This window comes from Mustelus asterias, chromosome 4 (assembly GCF_964213995.1).
Source record: "Mustelus asterias chromosome 4, sMusAst1.hap1.1, whole genome shotgun sequence".
Classification (NCBI taxonomy): Eukaryota; Metazoa; Chordata; class Chondrichthyes; order Carcharhiniformes; family Triakidae; genus Mustelus; species Mustelus asterias.
Window position 1 is genome coordinate 151,986,331 of NC_135804.1, and position 17,575 is coordinate 152,003,905.

Sequence of the window (17,575 nt, forward strand, 5' to 3'; positions counted from 1 at the left end):
TTTTAACATTTGCTGTTTTTTCCATTGTGAGAATGACACTTTACAATTTCTGACTCCTTTAACTTACGTGGGTAACTAGTGCATGGCCCTCACATTGTCGGTTATACAATGCACATGATTCCATTATTCTACATGGACAGAGCCAAATAATTGTTAAATTAAAACAACAGATGAAGTTCATGCAGTTAATGAGCAATTAAATATATACAGACTCTCATTTCTACCTAATATACTGGATCCTCAACCACCAAGGTTTCTATGACGACAGTGGTCATTTGCAGAAGGTGTTAATAAATAGTCTGCATCTGGTACTAACCTGACCAAAGCTTGGTTAATGTTCATTACCTCCTCCGGCTTTCAGCTTTTCATAAGTGACTCGGATGAAAGAATAGGATACAAGTTTCTAAATTGGTAGGTGGTGTTCGGTGTGAGGTCATCCACTTCAACTTTAGATCAAAGTATTTTCTAAATGGTATCTAGGAATTGTAGGTGAGCAGAGATTTAGGGGCCCAAGTACCAAAACCATGGTTAGGGGACAACTTGTACTTAGAAATGTTTTTCTCTGCAGGTCATGAGTCTTTTTCCCCCCAGAGTGGAGGAGGCCGGGTCAAGTATTTTTAAGGCAGAGGTGGATAAATTCTTGACGAACAAGGGAATCAAAGGTATTCGGGAATAGACGGGGTGTGGAGGGGAGATCACAAACCAATCAGCCATAATCTTACTGAATGGCAGAGCAGGCTCAAAGGGCTGAATGGCCTACTCCTAATTCATATGTTTGTATTTACATAATAAAACATTGTTTCCCAGGAGCAATGCAAAATCTACAACACAGAACCACATAAGATGTTAAGTCAAATAACCAAAAGCTCGGTCATATAACTTTTAAGGGAGGAAAGCAAAATCAAGAGGCAGAGAGGTGAAAGGAGGGGATTCCTGAAGGTGCAGCTGCCATTTGCAGAGAGGATTAAATTAGGGAACACCAGAATTAGAGGAATGTAGTATTTTAGGGGTGCAGGATTGGAGTTGGTTTCAGAGATAAGGAGGGATTTGAAAACAAGGATGAGAATTTTAAAATTAAGGCATTGCTTGACCAATGTGGGTCTGTGATAGGTGAACAGGACTTGGTGCAAGGTAAGACATTGGTAAAAGAGTTTTGGATGCCTTAATGTTTATGAAATATAGATTATGGGAGGCCAGGCAGGAGTGCATTGGAATATGCAACATAAATTATAGGGAAATGCCAATGTCACCCATGATCTCCTGCTCCATATTATGAATTTGTCCAGAATAAACCCAACCTTTTACATCAGCTGCCATTCAGGCCTTCACGTTGTAAATTCAGTCAAGGTAAAACTATGAACGTTTGACCTTGAAATGGATGGAAAAAACACTTGCTAATTTGATCGACTTGCATCACCCAACATCACCACAAGGTGGAGATCTCAGCAATCTCATTAATATAAAAACAGGACCCTTCTAAAGAACAAAAACTTTGTTTTTAGTCTAAACACAAAGGGGAAAATCAAAGCAACTCTGAAGTTGTAGGATAAATTTATCACTTGCAGTACCAGACAGCTTCGGCAAGTTAAATTAACTCCGAGAATTGGTTTTGTTTGATTGCAAAGTAAGTGGTGTGTTGAAAATATTTGTGAATGAATCAACTTTTAATAAAAAGAAACCTACTGTTAAAATGAACCACTCGTGTTTTGCAGAATCACACTCCCAACTATTCCAGCTGTCTGTAATGTTAAGAAACTAGAACAAGTGAACCCTAAACCCGAGGGAGAAAACAAGCTTGGTTTATTCAAAGTGCCCTCTTAATTTAACCTACATCCAACCCCTAGTGTAAGGTGCCATTATTTGCTCATACACCAGCAACCTAATTTACCCAAGGATACCACTCCCTCAATATGCAACTTGTTTGTGATCACACAAAGCACAATATCGCTATTCTGGCAGTCACATCTCTTTCATATATGCCAGGCTATTTGCCACTTTAATGACTTGCTGTGCCTACATGTTAACTTTTTCTGTTTTATATATAACATTCAGATCCCTCTGTACCACAGTATTTTGTAATGCCTCTACTTGTAAATAATATTCTGCCGTTATATTTTTTTCTACCAAAGTGGACAACCTCACATTTTCCCACATCATACTCCATCTAATTTTTTGCTCACTCAATTTATCCCTAATCCCTTTGCACACTTTGTATCTTCCTCACAATTTCCTTTATTATCTTTGTATCATTAGCACATTTGGCTACAATAGTCAGTCCCTTCATTCAAGTCATTAATTCAGATTGTAAATAATAGACCCAGCACAGCTACTGTGACACCGCACTAGTTTGTCAACCTGTAAATAACCCCATTCATTCCAACTCCGTTTCCAGCTAGTCAATCCTTTCCCCGCTAATATATACCCACTAACACCAGAAGCTACTATCTTCTGCAGTAACCTTTTATCAAATGCCTTTTGGAAATCCAAATACTCTATATTTACAGGTTCCCCATTAGCCACCTTTTACATAATTAAAGAACTCTAATACATTTGCAAAACATGATTTCCCTTTCATAAAATCATGTTGACTCTGCCTGATTGTATTTTGATTTTCGGAACGTCCTGCTATTACTTCCTTAACAATGGATTGCAGCATTTTCAATGACATTAAACTAACTGACTTCGTTTCCTGCCTTTCTTGAACAGAGGTGTTGCATTTGTGGTTTTCTAATCTGCTGGAACCTTTCTAGAATCTAGAGATCTCTGCAGCCACTTCTTTTAAGACCCTACTATGCAGGACATCAAATCCTGGAAACTTCAGTCTTTAATCCCCTTAGCTTTCCTAGTATTTTTTTCTAGTGAGAGTACCTCGCTCTGTTCCCCCTGATTTTCTGCTATTATTGGCACCCTTTCCAGTTCCCAATCACCGTGACTTTGCATTCCTTCCCTGTATGTTTCCCTCATCCCCACCAGTATAAACATAAATTCCAGCACCTCATCCAATAGTTATAATTTACAGAAAATATAACTACTCACCCTTGTGCATTACTTTAGTGCATGTTCATTTCCCTATCCTAGTGCTCCCTCCTGTGTTACCTCAGTGGCTGCAGCAATGCTGGGTTAATGATCACTAGAGGATATAGCAGATGGCCTTGCAGGATGCTCTCGGGCAGCTCTGGGCCTCAAGGGTTCAGCTTTGGACTGAACTCCCAATCCCAAGGGCGACAGCAAAAGCACTGGCAGTGTGGCAGCAATGGAGGGAAAGCTGCTCTCAGGATGACTAGTTGAGAAGACTAGAATTGAAATCCCTGTAAGCCCCCTTGACCCTCAGTCATCCGTTTATCTACCTGTGCAGCTAATATTTGTACTTTTTACTAATTTACTTTTAATTTCTTCAATGACTTGCGATCACAGGATTCAATTGTAATAATCCTTGGGTTGGCTCAGAATATTATCTACATTGTGTGATAAATTGCAATTTGCAGATTTTGTGTCAGCAACACCCCTCTAGTAATTCTCACTGAAGACAGAAATGTCTGGAACACCGATGGATAACAAGTAGAGTTTACACAACAGCAGCTCGACATTATCAAGTTTTGTGACAAATCAACATTCTGCAGTTAATTAACCACTTACTGACAGATTTTCACAAATGCAGAGGAAAGTGATGTTACAGAACTTTTATATATATGTATATATATATATACACACACAATATAAATTTTCATTCCATACAGTATTCCAGAACCAAATGCTCATAAGTTCCCCTTTGTTCTAAAGCCTGATTTTCTTTTTTGCACAAAGATGGGAAAATAAGGATATTGATAAAGCAGGAGATTTCAGGTAAGTCAGGTGTAAATCCACTGATAATTCCACACAAAGCAAAGTAATGTGTTTATACAGCACTCTATCACTATACATGGCAATAAAAAGTTAATAAAACAAAAGAAATCAAGTTTATGGGAAAATAACAAAGAGTTCTATGTAACTAATAATTTATTTCCCCAGAAGCTTGTGAAACTGTTTATAGGGATCTATGGATTATACACACAAGCCATGCTGTGATGCAGTTATGAAATACAATATTAAATTAGGCAAATGTCTCCTTTCTTCTGGTATGTTACACTATGCACATGTTTGTTAATAGCTATGAACACTCCACAGGTGCCTGATATTACAGGTAACTGCGAGACTCTGTAAAAGGTGCTTCTGCAACAATCATTCAATAAAGAAATAACTAAAGTAACTGAATCTGTACAAAGGACTAATGGAAGTCACGAGAGCCATCAATCCATGCTCCCAACTCTTCCATTACAGCAAAGATACCAGCAGCCAACTTGAGGTTGCTTTGTTTGCTATTAACATTTGCGCTCATTTAAGCCAAGCACAAAAATCTATTCAACAACAGATTAAAAATAAATTCAAGTCGAGAACCATTTCTGTTTAGTGCTATTCAGAGAAATTAAAGCTCAAAAGGATCTGAAAAGGACAAACCTGTGCTGCTGCACTTAGAATCTGCTGTGAAAGTAAACGTCAAAGCCAAACATTTATGATTCTGGCAGGTGACATTTCAGAATTTTTCAGATTCCAAGTGTTGGTGCAAAAAGTAAATGACAATTTCAAGGGAAAAAATTAAAAAGGGAGAAAATATTCCTCAGAATTACTACAACCAGTTCATTAACACTGACATTCTTCTACACAATTACATATATTAATGGCACCACACGTTTTACACCAGCTTCTAATTGATGTAGACTCTGTTCCCAAATTCTCCCCACTTCCAACGTTCCTTCCAAAGAGGGAGGGTCATTTTGGTGAAAGTCCAGCTCCCGCAGTGAAAGATGAGCAGGAATCAGATGTCGTCACTGGAGACTCTCTTACTGTACAAGACTTTGCTGGTGAATCCTGACTTGAACTACCATTGCTGCTGCTGCCATCAAGGCAGTCTGCTGACAGACTGAGAAACAGATCACCGCTCCGAATCGCACTGAAAAATCAAAAACAGTTATCAATCACAAAAACAGAAGATTAGTCGTTACAAATCAACCAGTCTCATTGCAGAATTGTTTAATTGTTATCCATTTTAGTCCAATACCCAAATGTAGGCTGGATCAGTGGAGGCATAAAGGGCAGAGAGGACCAAATGTTCCCAGATAGTGTTCAGGACAGTTTCCTACAGCAGGACTCGTCTGATCCAACAAGAAAGGATGCACTGTTAAACCTGGTTCTTGCAAAGGAGCTGGTCAAATAGATCAAGTGTCAGTGGGAAAACATTTAGAAGACACTGATCATTGTATTGTAAGATTTAGGATGATAAACCCCCTGCTCTTAATCTCTGTGCCTCGGCTAATAAAGGCAAGTATACCATACACCTTCTTAACCACTTGATTCACCTGTCCTGCTACTTTAAGGGACTGGTGTACATGGATGCCAAGCACCGTCTAATCGTTGGTACTTCCCAGGGTCCTAACGCTCATCGTGTATTCCCTTGTCTTATTCGTCCTGCCCACTGCATCACCTCACACTGATCCAAATTGAATTCCATTTGCCACTGACCAGTCCATTTGACCAGCACATCTACATCATCCTATAATCTTAAGGCTATCCTCCTCACTATTTACCACTCTACCAATTTTCTTATCATCCGCAAACTTACAAATCAACCCTCCTACATTCTAGTCTAAATCAGAAACCACAAAGGCCCCAATGTCGATCCCTTCGGGACCTCATTGGACACAGTCTTCCATTCTGAAAAACACCGGTTAACTGTTACCCTCTGCTTCCTGCGGCTCTGCCAATTCTGGATCCAATTTGCCAAATTTCCTTGGATCCCATGGGCTCTTACCTTTGCTATCAGTCTCCCATGTGGGACCTCATCGAAAGCCTCGCTGAAGTCCAAGTAGACAACGTCAAATGCATTGCCCTCATCTACTCACCTGGTCACCTCTTCTAAAAATTCAATCAAGTTGGTCAGACATGACCTCCGTTTAACAAAACCATGCTGACTGTTCTTGATTAATCCCTGCCTCTCCAAATGCTGAATAATTCTGTTTCTCAGAATTGCTTCAAGTAGTTTCCCCATCATTGAGGTTAGACTGACTGGCCTGTAGTTTCCTCCTTTATTCCTTTCTCCCTTCTTGAATAATGGTACCATATTGGCTGCCCTCTAGTCCTCCGGCACCTCTCCTGTGGCCAGAGATGAATTGAAAATTATTGCCAGCGTCCCTGCTATTTCCTCCCTCACTTCACTCAACAACCTGGGATACATTTCATCCGGCCCTGGAGATTTATCTACTTTTAAGCCTGCCAGACCACTCAGAACCTCCTCTCTGTCTGTGCTAATTTCTTTAATTGTGTACCATCTAAAAGCTGTACTGCTGCAATTCCTCCAACAGCACTTTCCAAACCCATTGTCACTATCACCCAGGACAAGGGCAGCAAATACATGGGGACACTACCACCTGCAAGTTCCTATCTAGGCATACACCTTCCTGACTTGGAAATAGTTTTTTTATTCATTTGTGGGGCATGCGCGTCGCTGGCTGGCCGGCCAGCATTTATTGCCCATCCCTAGTTGCATTGGAGGGCAGTTGTGTCAACCACATTGCTGTGGCTCTGGAGTCACATGTAGGCCAGACCAGGTAAGGATGGCAGATTTCCTTCCCTAAAGGACATTAATGAACCAGATGGGCTTTTCCAATCATCGACAATGGTTTCGTGGTCATCAGTGGACTATTAATTCCAGATATTAATTGAATTGAAATTCCACCATCTGCCGTGGTGGGATTTGAACCTGGGTCCTCCAACATTAACTGAGTTAATAATACTAGTGGTATTATTAATGATAATACCACTAGGCCATTGCCTCTCCATAATATATCACTATTATTCACTGTCGCTGGGTCAAAATCCTGGAACTGCTTTCTAACAGCACTGTGGATGTACCTATGGTGGTTTAAGAGGCAGCACACAACCACCTACTCAGGATCAATTATGGATGGGCAATAAACGCTGACTTAGCCAGCAATGTCAGCGTCCCATTTTTGGTTAAAAAACAATAACAGGCAGGAGATGTGACCGCAGGATGTGGGAGCTGCTGGAGGCCACTGTGATCCAGGGAAAACATCTGCGGCTTCAGGAACTTTGGCTCAGAGAGCTGGAGGCCGAGCTGCAGACACTACGATGCGAGAGTTACACAGATGCTTTACTTCAGGAGACAGGAACTTCTGATTTGGTCAGTGCTCAAGGCCAGGAGTGAGGCAGATATGGGGAACCAGAAGGTAAAAGTGGAGGAACCTCAGCCTTTGCATTTGTCCAACAGGCTCAAGGTCCTTGCAGCCTGTATGGACAAAAGCAAGGGCTGCCAAATGGATATGTGAACTGACCTTGGCACCATGATACAGTAAACTACTGAAGTGGACATAGGAAATCGGAACGCAGTATGGCCAATATTATCAGAGGGATAGACACGGTTCTCTGCAGCTGAAAGCGAGAATGCAGACGAATGGGTTACCCGCCCAGTGCCAAGGTTCGGAACATCGACTCTGGACAGGAGAGGAACTTGCAGTGGGAGGGGGGAGGATCCAGTGGTCATGATCCACATGGGTACCAATGACCTTGGTAGAACAAGGAAAGAGGGTCTGCTGAGGGAGTATGAGCAACTAGGGGCTAAATTAAAAATCAGGGATTCAAAGATAACAAATCTCTGGATTACTACTTGAGCAACAAGGAAACCAGTGTAATGTAAATAAGATTAGGGAGCTAAATATGTGGCCTCAAAGACTGGTGTAGGAGAAATGGGTTTTGATTCATTCAGCGTGATTTGGACAGGCTGAGTGTGTGGGCATCTGCATGGCAGATGCAGGATATGTGGATAAATGGTAGCAAAAATAGGAAGGCCCTTATCTGAGGAAGGATGTCCTTGCTATAGAGGGAGTACAGCAAAGGTTTACCAGGCTGATTCCTGGGATGGCAGTCTGCCATATGAGGAGAGACTAAGTCGGTTAGGATTATATTCACTGGAGTTCAGAAGAGTGAGAGAGGATCTCAGAGAAACTTATAAAATTCTAACAGGGTTAGACAGAGTAGATTCAGAAAGAATGTTCCCGATGCATTTCGAATACTGCACCCAGTTCTGCTCGCCACACTACCAGAAGGACGTGGAGGCTTTAGAGAGAGTGCAGAGGAGGTTTACCAGGATGTTGCCTGATATGGAAGGGCTTAGTTATGAGGAGAGATTGGGTAAACTGGGTTTGTTCACACTGGAAAGACGGAGGATGAGGGGTGACCTAATAGAGGTGTATAAAATTATGAAAGGCATAGATCGGGTGAACGGTGGGAAACTTTTTCCCAGATCAGTGGTGACGTTCACGAGGGGTCATAGGTTCAAGGTGAGGGGGGGGGGGGGAGGTTTAACACGGATATCAGAAAGACATATTTTACACAGAGGGTGGTGGGGGCCTGGAATGCGCTGCCGGGCAAGGTGGTGGAGGCGGACACACTGGGAACGTTTAAGACTTATCTAGATAGCCACATGAACGGAGTGGGAATGGAGAGATACAAAAGAATGGTCTAGTTTGGACCAGGGAGCGAGGTGGGCTTGGAGGGCCGAAGGGCCTGTTCCTGTGCTGTATTGTTCTTTGATAGTGGGGGAATCCAGAACTAGGGGTCACAGATTGAGGATAAGGGGTAAACCTTTTAGGACCGAGGTGAGGAGAAATTTCTTCACCCAGAGGGTGGTGAATGTGTGGAATTCACTACCACAGAAAGTAGTTGAGGCCAAAACATTGTCTGATTTCAAGAAGAAATTAGATATAGTTTGCACATTCTCCTCGTGTCTGCGTGGGTTTCCTCCAGGTGCTCCGGTTTCCTCCCACAGTCCAAAGATGTGCGGGTTAGGTTGATTGGCCATTCTAAATTGCCCTTAGTGTCCTGAGATGTGTAGGTTAGAGGGATTAGAACATAAGGACATAAGAAATAGGAGCAGGAGTAGGCCATCTGGCCCTTCGAGCCTGCCCCACCATTCAACAAGATCATGGCTGATCTGAAGCGAATCAGTTCCACTTACCCGCCTGCTCCCCATATCCCCTAATTCCCTTATCGATCAGAAAACTATCTACCCGTGATTTAAACATATTCAACGAGGAAGCCTCCACCACTTCAATGGGCAGAGAATTCCAGAGATTCACTACCCTCTGAGAGAAGAAGTTCCTCCTCAACTCTGTTCTGAACCGGCCCCCTCTTATTTTGAGGCTGTGCCCTCTAGTTCTGGTTTCCCTTCTAAGTGGAAAGAATCTCTCCACCTCTACCCTATCCAGCCCCTTCATTATCTTATATGTCTCTATAAGATCACCCCTCATCCTTCTAAACTCCAACGAGTACAGACCCAATCTGTTTAATCTCTCCTCATAAGCTACACCCCTCATCTCCGGTATCAACCTGGTGAACCTTCTCTGCACTCCCTCCAAGGCCAATATATCCTTTCGCAAATAAGGGGACCAAAACTGCACACAGTACTCCAGTTGCAGCCTCACCAGTGCCTTGTACAGTTGCAGCAAGACCTCCCTGCTTTTATATTCTATCCCCCTCGCGATAAAGATTAGATTGGAGGCTCATAAAACAGAAGCCTGGAAAGTACATTTGACCTACACCATAGATAACATGATGGTACCTGATCACCTGCTGCACCTGCAGACTGAGTTTTTGCGATTCGTGCACAAGGACCCCCAGGTCCCTCTGCACAGTCGCACGATGTAATTTTTCTCCATTTAAATAATATTCCAATTTACTATTATTTCTTCCAAAGTGGATAACCTCACATCTGCTAACGTTATATTCCATCTGCCAGATCCTCGCCCACTCGCTCAGCCTATCCAAATCTCTCTGCAGACTTTCCGCGTCCTCCGCGCAATTCGCTTTTCCACTCACCTTCGTGTCATCAGCAAACATGAATACCCTACATTCAGTCCCCTCCTCCAGATCATCTATGTAATTGGTAAACAATTGAGGCCCCAGCACCGATCCCTGCGGCACGCCACTGGTCACCAACTGCCAACCAGAAAAGCACCCATTTATCCCAACTCTCTGCTTCCTGTTAGATAGCCAATCCACGCCAACACCTTACCCCTAACTCCGTGTACCCCAATCTTCTGCAGCAACCTTTTGTGAGGCACCTTATCGAACGGGATTAGTGGGTAAATATGTAGGGATATGGGGCTAGGGCCTGGGTGGGATTGTGGTCGGTGCAGACTCGATGGGCCGAATGGCCTCTTTCTGTACTGTAGGGTTTCTATGATTTCTATGATATAGCTCTAGGGGCTAAAGGGATCAAGGGATATGGGGGGTAGGGAGGGTCAGGATATTGAATTTGATGATCAGCCATGATCAAAATGAATGGCGGAGCAGGCTCAAAAATCATGAGGGGTCAGTTTAGCTATGAGACGATATAAATAAAGGGGTACAGGAGCAGGGGGAGCTGGGTGTATCTATGCAGAGATCATTGAAGGTGGCAGGACAGGTGGAGAGAGCAGTTAATAAAACACATCGTATTCTGGGCTTTATTTGTTGGATAAGAAGTCTCACAACACCAGATTAAAGTCCAACAGGTTTATTTGGTAGCACAAGCCACAAGCTTCGGAGCGCTGCTCCTTCATCAGGTGAGTGGGAGTTCTGTTCACAAACAGGGCATTTAAAGACACAAACTCAATTTACAGAATAATGGTTGGAATGCGAATCTTTACAGGTAATTAAGTGGGAGTGGAGAGAGGGTTAAGCCCAGGTTAAAGAGATGTGTATTGTCTCCAGACAGGACAGTTAGTGAGATTTTGCAAGCCAAGGCAAGTCGTGGGGGTTACAGATAGTGTGACATGAACCCAAGATCCCGGTTGAGGCCGTCCGCATGTGTGCGGAACTTGGCTATCAGTTTCTGCTCAGCGATTCTGCGCTGTCGTGTGTCGTGAAGGCTGCCTTGGAGAACACTTACCCGAAGATCAGAGGCTGAATGCCTGTGACCGCTGAAGTGCTCCCCAACAGGAAGAGAACAGTCTTGCCTGGTGATTGTCGAACGGTGTTCATTCATCCGTTGTCGTAGCATCTGCATGGTCTCCCCAATGTACCATGCCTCGGGACATCCTTTCCTGCAGCGTATCAGGTAGACAACGTTGGCCGAGTTGCAAGAGTATGTACCGTGTACCTGGTGGATGGTGTTCTCACGTGAGATGATGGCATCTGTGTCGATGATCCGGCATGTCTTGCAGAGGTTGCTGTGGCAGGGTTGTGTGGTGTCATGGTCACTGTTCTCCTGAAGGCTGGGTAGTTTGCTGCGGACAATGGTCTGTTTGTGGTTGTGCGGTTGTTTGAAGGCAAGAAATGGGGGTGTGGGGATGGCCTTGGCGAGATGTTCATCTTCATCGATGATATGTTGAAGGCTCCGGAGAAGATGTCGTAGCTTCTCCGCTACGGGGAAGTACTGGACGACGAAGGGTACTCTGTCCACCGTGTCCCGTGTTCGTCTTCTGAGGAGGTTGGTGCGGTTTTTCGCTGTGGCGCATCGGAACTGTCGATCGATGAGTCGAGCGCCATATCTTGTTCTTATGAGGGCATCTTTCAGCGTCTGGAGGTGTCTGTTGCGATCCTCCTCATCCGAGCAGATCCTGTGTATACGGAGGGCTTGTCCACAGGGGATGGCTTCTTTAACGTGTTTAGGGTGGAAGCTGGAGAAGTGGAGCATCGTGAGGTTATCCGTGGGCTTGCGGTAGAGTGAAGTGCTGAGGTAACCGTCCTTGATGGAGATGCGTGTGTCCAAGAATGCAACCGATTCCGGAGAGTAGTCTATGGTGAGTCTGATGGTGGGATGGAACTTGTTGACGTCATCATAGAGTTGTTTCAGTGATTGTTCACCATGACTCCAAAGGAAGAAAATGTCATCGATGTATCTAGTGTATAGCATCGGTTGAGGTTCCTGTGCGGTGAAGAGGTCTTGTTCGAACTTGTGCATGAAGATGTTGGCATATTGAGGTGCGAATTTGGTCCCCATGGCTGTTCCGTGTGTCTGGATGAAGAACTGGTTGTTGAAGGTGAAGACATTGTGTTCCAGGATGAAATGGATGACTTGTAAAATTGCATCCGGAGATTGGCAGTTGTCGGCGTTGAGTACTGAGGCAGTTGCAGCAATGCCATCGTCGTTGGGGGGTGCTGGTGTAGAGTGCCGAGACATCCCTTGTGACGAGGAGTGCTCCTGGTTCAACTGCTCCATGTGTGCTGAGTTTCTGTAGGAAGTCCGTAGTGTCGTGACAAAAGCTGGGGGTTCTTTGTACAATGGGTTTCAGGATGCCCTCGACATAGCCGGAGAGGTTCTCACACAGGGTCCCATTGCCTGATACGATGGGATGGCCGGGTGTGTTTGCCTTGTGTATCTTCGGGAGGCAGTAGAGATCTCCAACGCAGGGAGTACGTGGGACGAGAGCACGGAGGGTGCTCTGAAGGTCCGGATCAAAGGTCTTGATCAGTCTGTTGAGTTGACGGGTGTGTTCTTTGGTCAGACCTGCGGATAACCGTCTGTAGTGTTCCTCGTTCTTCAGTTGTCGGTGCACTTCTTTGCAGTAATCCGTTCTGTTCAGTATGACGATGGCCCCTCCTTTGTCTGCTGGTTTGATGACAATGTTGCGATTGGTCTTGAGAGCACGGATGGCGTTGCGTTGTGCTTGGGTGACGTTGCGTTGTGCTTGGGTGACGTTCGGGGCTGTCTTGTGAGTGCGGCTGATGAATCTGGCATTGACGCACCTCCTGATGGCTTGGGCATACATGCCATCAGTCGAGGGCAGCGGCCTTCCGGAGGAGTCCAATTCGACTCTTTCCTCTTCGGTCGCTGCTCCGGTTCATTGGCTGTCTCATTGTGTTCGCTGTGGCCTCTTGGGTTTGTGGAAGAACTCCCGCAGCCTCATTCACCTGATGAATTCCTCTGTGTCCTCTGCAAGACTGATGGGGTCTATTTTGGTGGTGGGCCATATTTGTTGGACCATAGAGTACAGGAGGAAGATGATTATGCTGAACTTATACTAGACACTAGTTAAACCTTAGTTGGAATATTGTGTACAGTTCTGGGCGCCATGCTGCAGGGAGGTTGTGAACGCATTGGAGAGAGTGCAGAAGAGGTTTACCAGAATGGTTCCAGGGATGAGAAATTTCAGTCACGAGGATAGATCGGGGAGGTTGGGACTGTTCTCCTTGGAGAGAAGGCGGCTAAGAAGAGATTTGATAGAGATGTTCAAAATCATGAGGGGGCTGGACAGAATAGATAGGGAGAAACTATCATTGGTCAGAACATTGAATACAAGAGTTGGGACATCTTGTTGAAGTTGCATATGACATTAGTAAGGCCACACTTGGAATACTGTGTACAGTTCTGGTCACCCTATTATAGAAAGGATATTACTAAGCTAGAACGAGTGCTGAAAAGAATTACTAGGATGTTACTGGGACTTGATGGTTTGAGTTAAAAGGAGAGGCTGGAAAGACTGGGACTTTTTTCCCTGGAGCGTAGAAGGTTTAGGGGTGATCTTATAGAAGTCTATAAAATAATGAGGGGCATAGATCAGCTAGATAGTCAACATCTTTTCCCAAAGGTAGGGGAGTCTAAAACTAGAGAGCATCGGTTTAAGGTGAGAAGGGAGAGCTACAAAAGGGTCCAGAGGGGCATTTTTTCCACATGGAGGGTGGTAAGTGTCTGGAACAAGCTGCCAGAGGTAGTAGTAGAGGCGGGTACAATTTTGTCTTTTAAAAAGCGTTTAGACAGTTACATGGGTACGATGGGTATAGAGGGATATGGAGCAAATGCGGGCAATTGGGACTAGTTTAGTGGTTAAAAACTGGGCAGCATGGACAAGTTGGGCCGAAGGGCCTGTTTCCATGCTGTAAACCTCTCTGACTCTATGAATAAACCGTTCCCACTGGTGAAAGGATCGTGAATGAAGGGACACAGATTTAAAGTGATTTGCAAAAGAAACAAATGTGATGTGAGAAAAACTTTTTTCACCCAGCGAGTGGTTCAGGGTCTGGAATGTTCTGCCTGGGAGTGTGGTGGAGGCAGCTTCAATCGAGGCATTAGATCAGTGTTTTTCAAACTATTTTCCAGTGACCAATGCCACATTCACTTATTATAAAACATATCACAGAATCCCTACAGTGCATAAGAGGCCATTTGGCCCATCTAGTCCTCACCAAATCTCTGACAGAGTAACTTACCCAGGCCATCTTCCCCGCCCTATCCCTGTAACCCCACACTTCCCATGGCTAATCCACCTAACCTGCACATTTTTGGACTCTAAGCGGCGATTTAGTACGGGGAATCCACCTAATCTGCAGTTCTTTGTAGTGTGGGAGGAAACCCACACAGATACGGGGAGAATGTGTAAACACCACACAAATTCCAAGCCAGAAATCGAACCCGGGTCCCTGGCGCTGTGAGGCAGCAGTGCTAACCACTGTGTCACCGTGCCCCCGGGAATCGAGCCCGGGTCCCTGGTGCTGTGAGGCAGCAGCGCTAACCACTGTGCCGCCGTGCCCCCGGGAATCGAACCCGGGTCCCTGGCGCTGTGAGGCAGCAGTGCTAACCACTGTGCCGCCGTGCCCCCGGGAATCGAACCCGGGTCCCTGGCGCTGTGAGACAGCAGTGCTAACCACTGTGCCACCGTGCCCCCGGGAATCGAACCCGGGTCCCTGGCGCTGTGAGGCAGCAATGCTAACCACTGTGGCACCGTGCCCCCGGGAATCGAACCTGGGTCCCTGGCGCTGTGAGGCAGCAGTGCTAACCACTGTGTCACCGTGCCCCCGGGAATCGAACCTGGGTCCCTGGCGCTGTGAGGCAGCAGTGCTAACCACTGTGTCACCGTGCCCCTGGGAATCGAGCCCGGGTCCCTGGTGCTGTGAGGCAGCAGTGCTAACCACTGTGCCGCCGTGCCCCCGGGAATCGAACCCGGGTCCCTGGCGCTGTGAGGCAGCAATGCTAACCACTGTGCCACCGTGCCCCCGGGAATCGAACCCGGGTCCCTGGCGCTGTGAGGCAGCAATGCTAACCACTGTGGCACCGTGCCCCCGGGAATCGAACCTGGGTCCCTGGCGCTGTGAGGCAGCAGTGCTAACCACTGTGCCACCGTGCCCCCGGGAATCGAACCCGGGTCCCTGGCGCTGTGAGGCAGCAATGCTAACCACTGTGGCACCGTGCCCCCGGGAATCGAACCTGGGTCCCTGGCGCTGTGAGGCAGCAGTGCTAACCACTGTGTCACCGTGCCCCCGGGAATCGAACCCGGGTCCCTGGCGCTGTGAGGCAGCAGTGCCAACCACTGTGCCACCGTGCCCCCGGGAATCGAACCTGGGTCCCTGGCGCTGTGAGGCAGCAGTGCTAACCACTGTGCCACCGTGCCCCCGGGAATCGAACCCGGGTCCCTGGCGCTGTGAGGCAGCAATGCTAACCACTGTGGCACCGTGCCCCCGGGAATCGAACCTGGGTCCCTGGCGCTGTGAGGCAGCAGTGCTAACCACTGTGGCACCGTGCCCCCGGGAATCGAACCTGGGTCCCTGGCGCTGTGAGGCAGCAGTGCTAACCACTGTGTCACCGTGCCCCCGGGAATCGAACCCGGGTCCCTGGCGCTGTGAGGCAGCAGTGCCAACCACTGTGCCACCGTGCCCCCGGGAATCGAACCTGGGTCCCTGGCGCTGTGAGGCAGCAGTGCCAACCACTGTGCCACCGTGCCCCCGGGAATCGAACCTGGGTCCCTGGCGCTGTGAGGCAGCAGTGCTAACCACTGTGTCACCGTGCCCCCGGGAATCGAACCCGGGTCCCTGGCGCTGTGAGGCAGCAGTGCTAACCACTGTGCCACCGTGCCCCCGGGAATCGAACCCGGGTCCCTGGCGCTGTGAGGCAGCAGTGCTAACCACTGTGCCACCCGATTGTTATCTCTGGTCCTCTGTTCCACGTAACAAACAATCCATATATACAAACGGCTTACTAGAAAGGGAAAGAGAATTAGTGACAAAGTGCATGTACAGACTGCACTGACCTGTTTGTTCTTTCCTCACGCGGTCATACAGGATACTGCAGTGAGAATTTAAGCCAATCTTTGGGATCATTTTTGCCAACCCATTTTTCAACATCCCGTGACCCACCCGAAAAAGACTACCTTAGGTGATAATAGAAACAATGTCAGGTGTATAGGCAAAAGGCAGGGGAATGGCACTGAGTAATAATGTTTATTTGAAGAGTCAGTGCAAACATGATGGGCTGAATGGACTCATTCTGTGCTGTAACAATTCTGTGATTAATTGAATGGCAGAGCAGGCTCTATGGGGCAAATGACCTACTCCTGCTCCTAATTCGAATGTCCACATGTAAAAAGAAACACAGCAGCGATTTGGAAATGAAAAGAATTTCCTGTAACTCTGAAATTTCAATTCAGAAATTACAGAAAATTGACAGAATAATCCAGGATTTGTTCAAGTGATACATCCCCGGCAGTTAAATGCTGCCACGCAGCCTCTTCCTCCCCCAATCGGCAGATCCATTTCTTCTTAGTCTCTGACACTGCCCCTTTCCCCAGTCAGACAGGCACACTCCGTGCACTCACGGCTTACAACCTCCCTACCGCTTTCAGACTTGATGCTGCCACTCTGCTCCTCAGGCTGAACACTGCCAAGAACAAAGAACAGTACAGCACAGGAAACAGGCCTTTCGGCCCTCCAAGCCTGTGCCACTCATTGGTCCAACTAGACCATTCGTTTGTATCCCTCCATTCCCAGACTGCTCATGTGACTATCCAGGTAAGTCTTAAACGATGCCAGCGTGTCTGCCTCCACCACCCTACTTGGCAGCGCATTCCAGGCTCCCAACACACTCTGTGTAAAACACATCCCTCTGATATCTGAGTTATACCTCGCCCCTCTCACCTTGAGCCCGTGACCCCTCGTGATCGTCACCTCCGACCTGGGAAAAAGCTTCCCACTGTTCACCCTAACTATACCCTTCATAATTTTGTACACCTCTATTAGGTCTCCCCTCATTCTCCGTCTTCCAGGGAGAACAACCCCAGTTTACCCAATCTCTCCTCTTGGCTAAGACCCTCCATACCAGGCAACATCCTGGTAAACCTTCTCTGCACTCTCTCTAAAGCCTCCACGTCCGTCTGGTAGTGCGGCGACCAGAACTGGGCGCAGTACTCCAAATGTGGCCTAACCAGCGTTCTATACAGCTGCAACATCAGACTCCAGCTTTTATACTCTATACCCCGTCCTATAAAGGCAAGCATACCATATGCCTTCTTCACCACCTTCTCCGCTTGTGCTGCCACCTTCAAGGATTTGTGGACTTGCACACCTAGGTCCCTCTGTGTTTCTATACTCTTGATGGCTCTGCCATTTATTGTATAACTCCTCCCTACATTATTTCTTCCAAAATGCATCACTTCGCATTTATCCAGATTAAATTCCATCTGCCATTTCTCCGCCCAATTTTCCAGCCTATCTATTATCCTGCTGTATTCTCCGACAATGTTCATCGCTATCCGCAAGTCCAGCCATCTTCGTG

General features: G+C 46.5%; 1 protein-coding gene across 4 annotated transcripts in view; it reads right to left on the reverse strand.

Annotated features, from left to right (window-relative positions):
* Positions 1 to 3,665: 3,665 nt before the first annotated feature.
* pabir2 (PABIR family member 2) overlaps positions 3,666 to 17,575 on the reverse strand; it is an 88,908-nt gene continuing 74,998 nt past the window's right edge. For all 4 annotated transcript variants that reach the window (XM_078211959.1, XM_078211962.1, XM_078211961.1 and 1 more), the window contains exon 10: positions 3,666 to 4,987. In XM_078211959.1, coding sequence (XP_078068085.1) covers positions 4,807 to 4,987 — 181 coding nt within the window. In that variant the 3' untranslated portion in view covers positions 3,666 to 4,806. The remainder of the gene's footprint in view (positions 4,988 to 17,575) is intronic.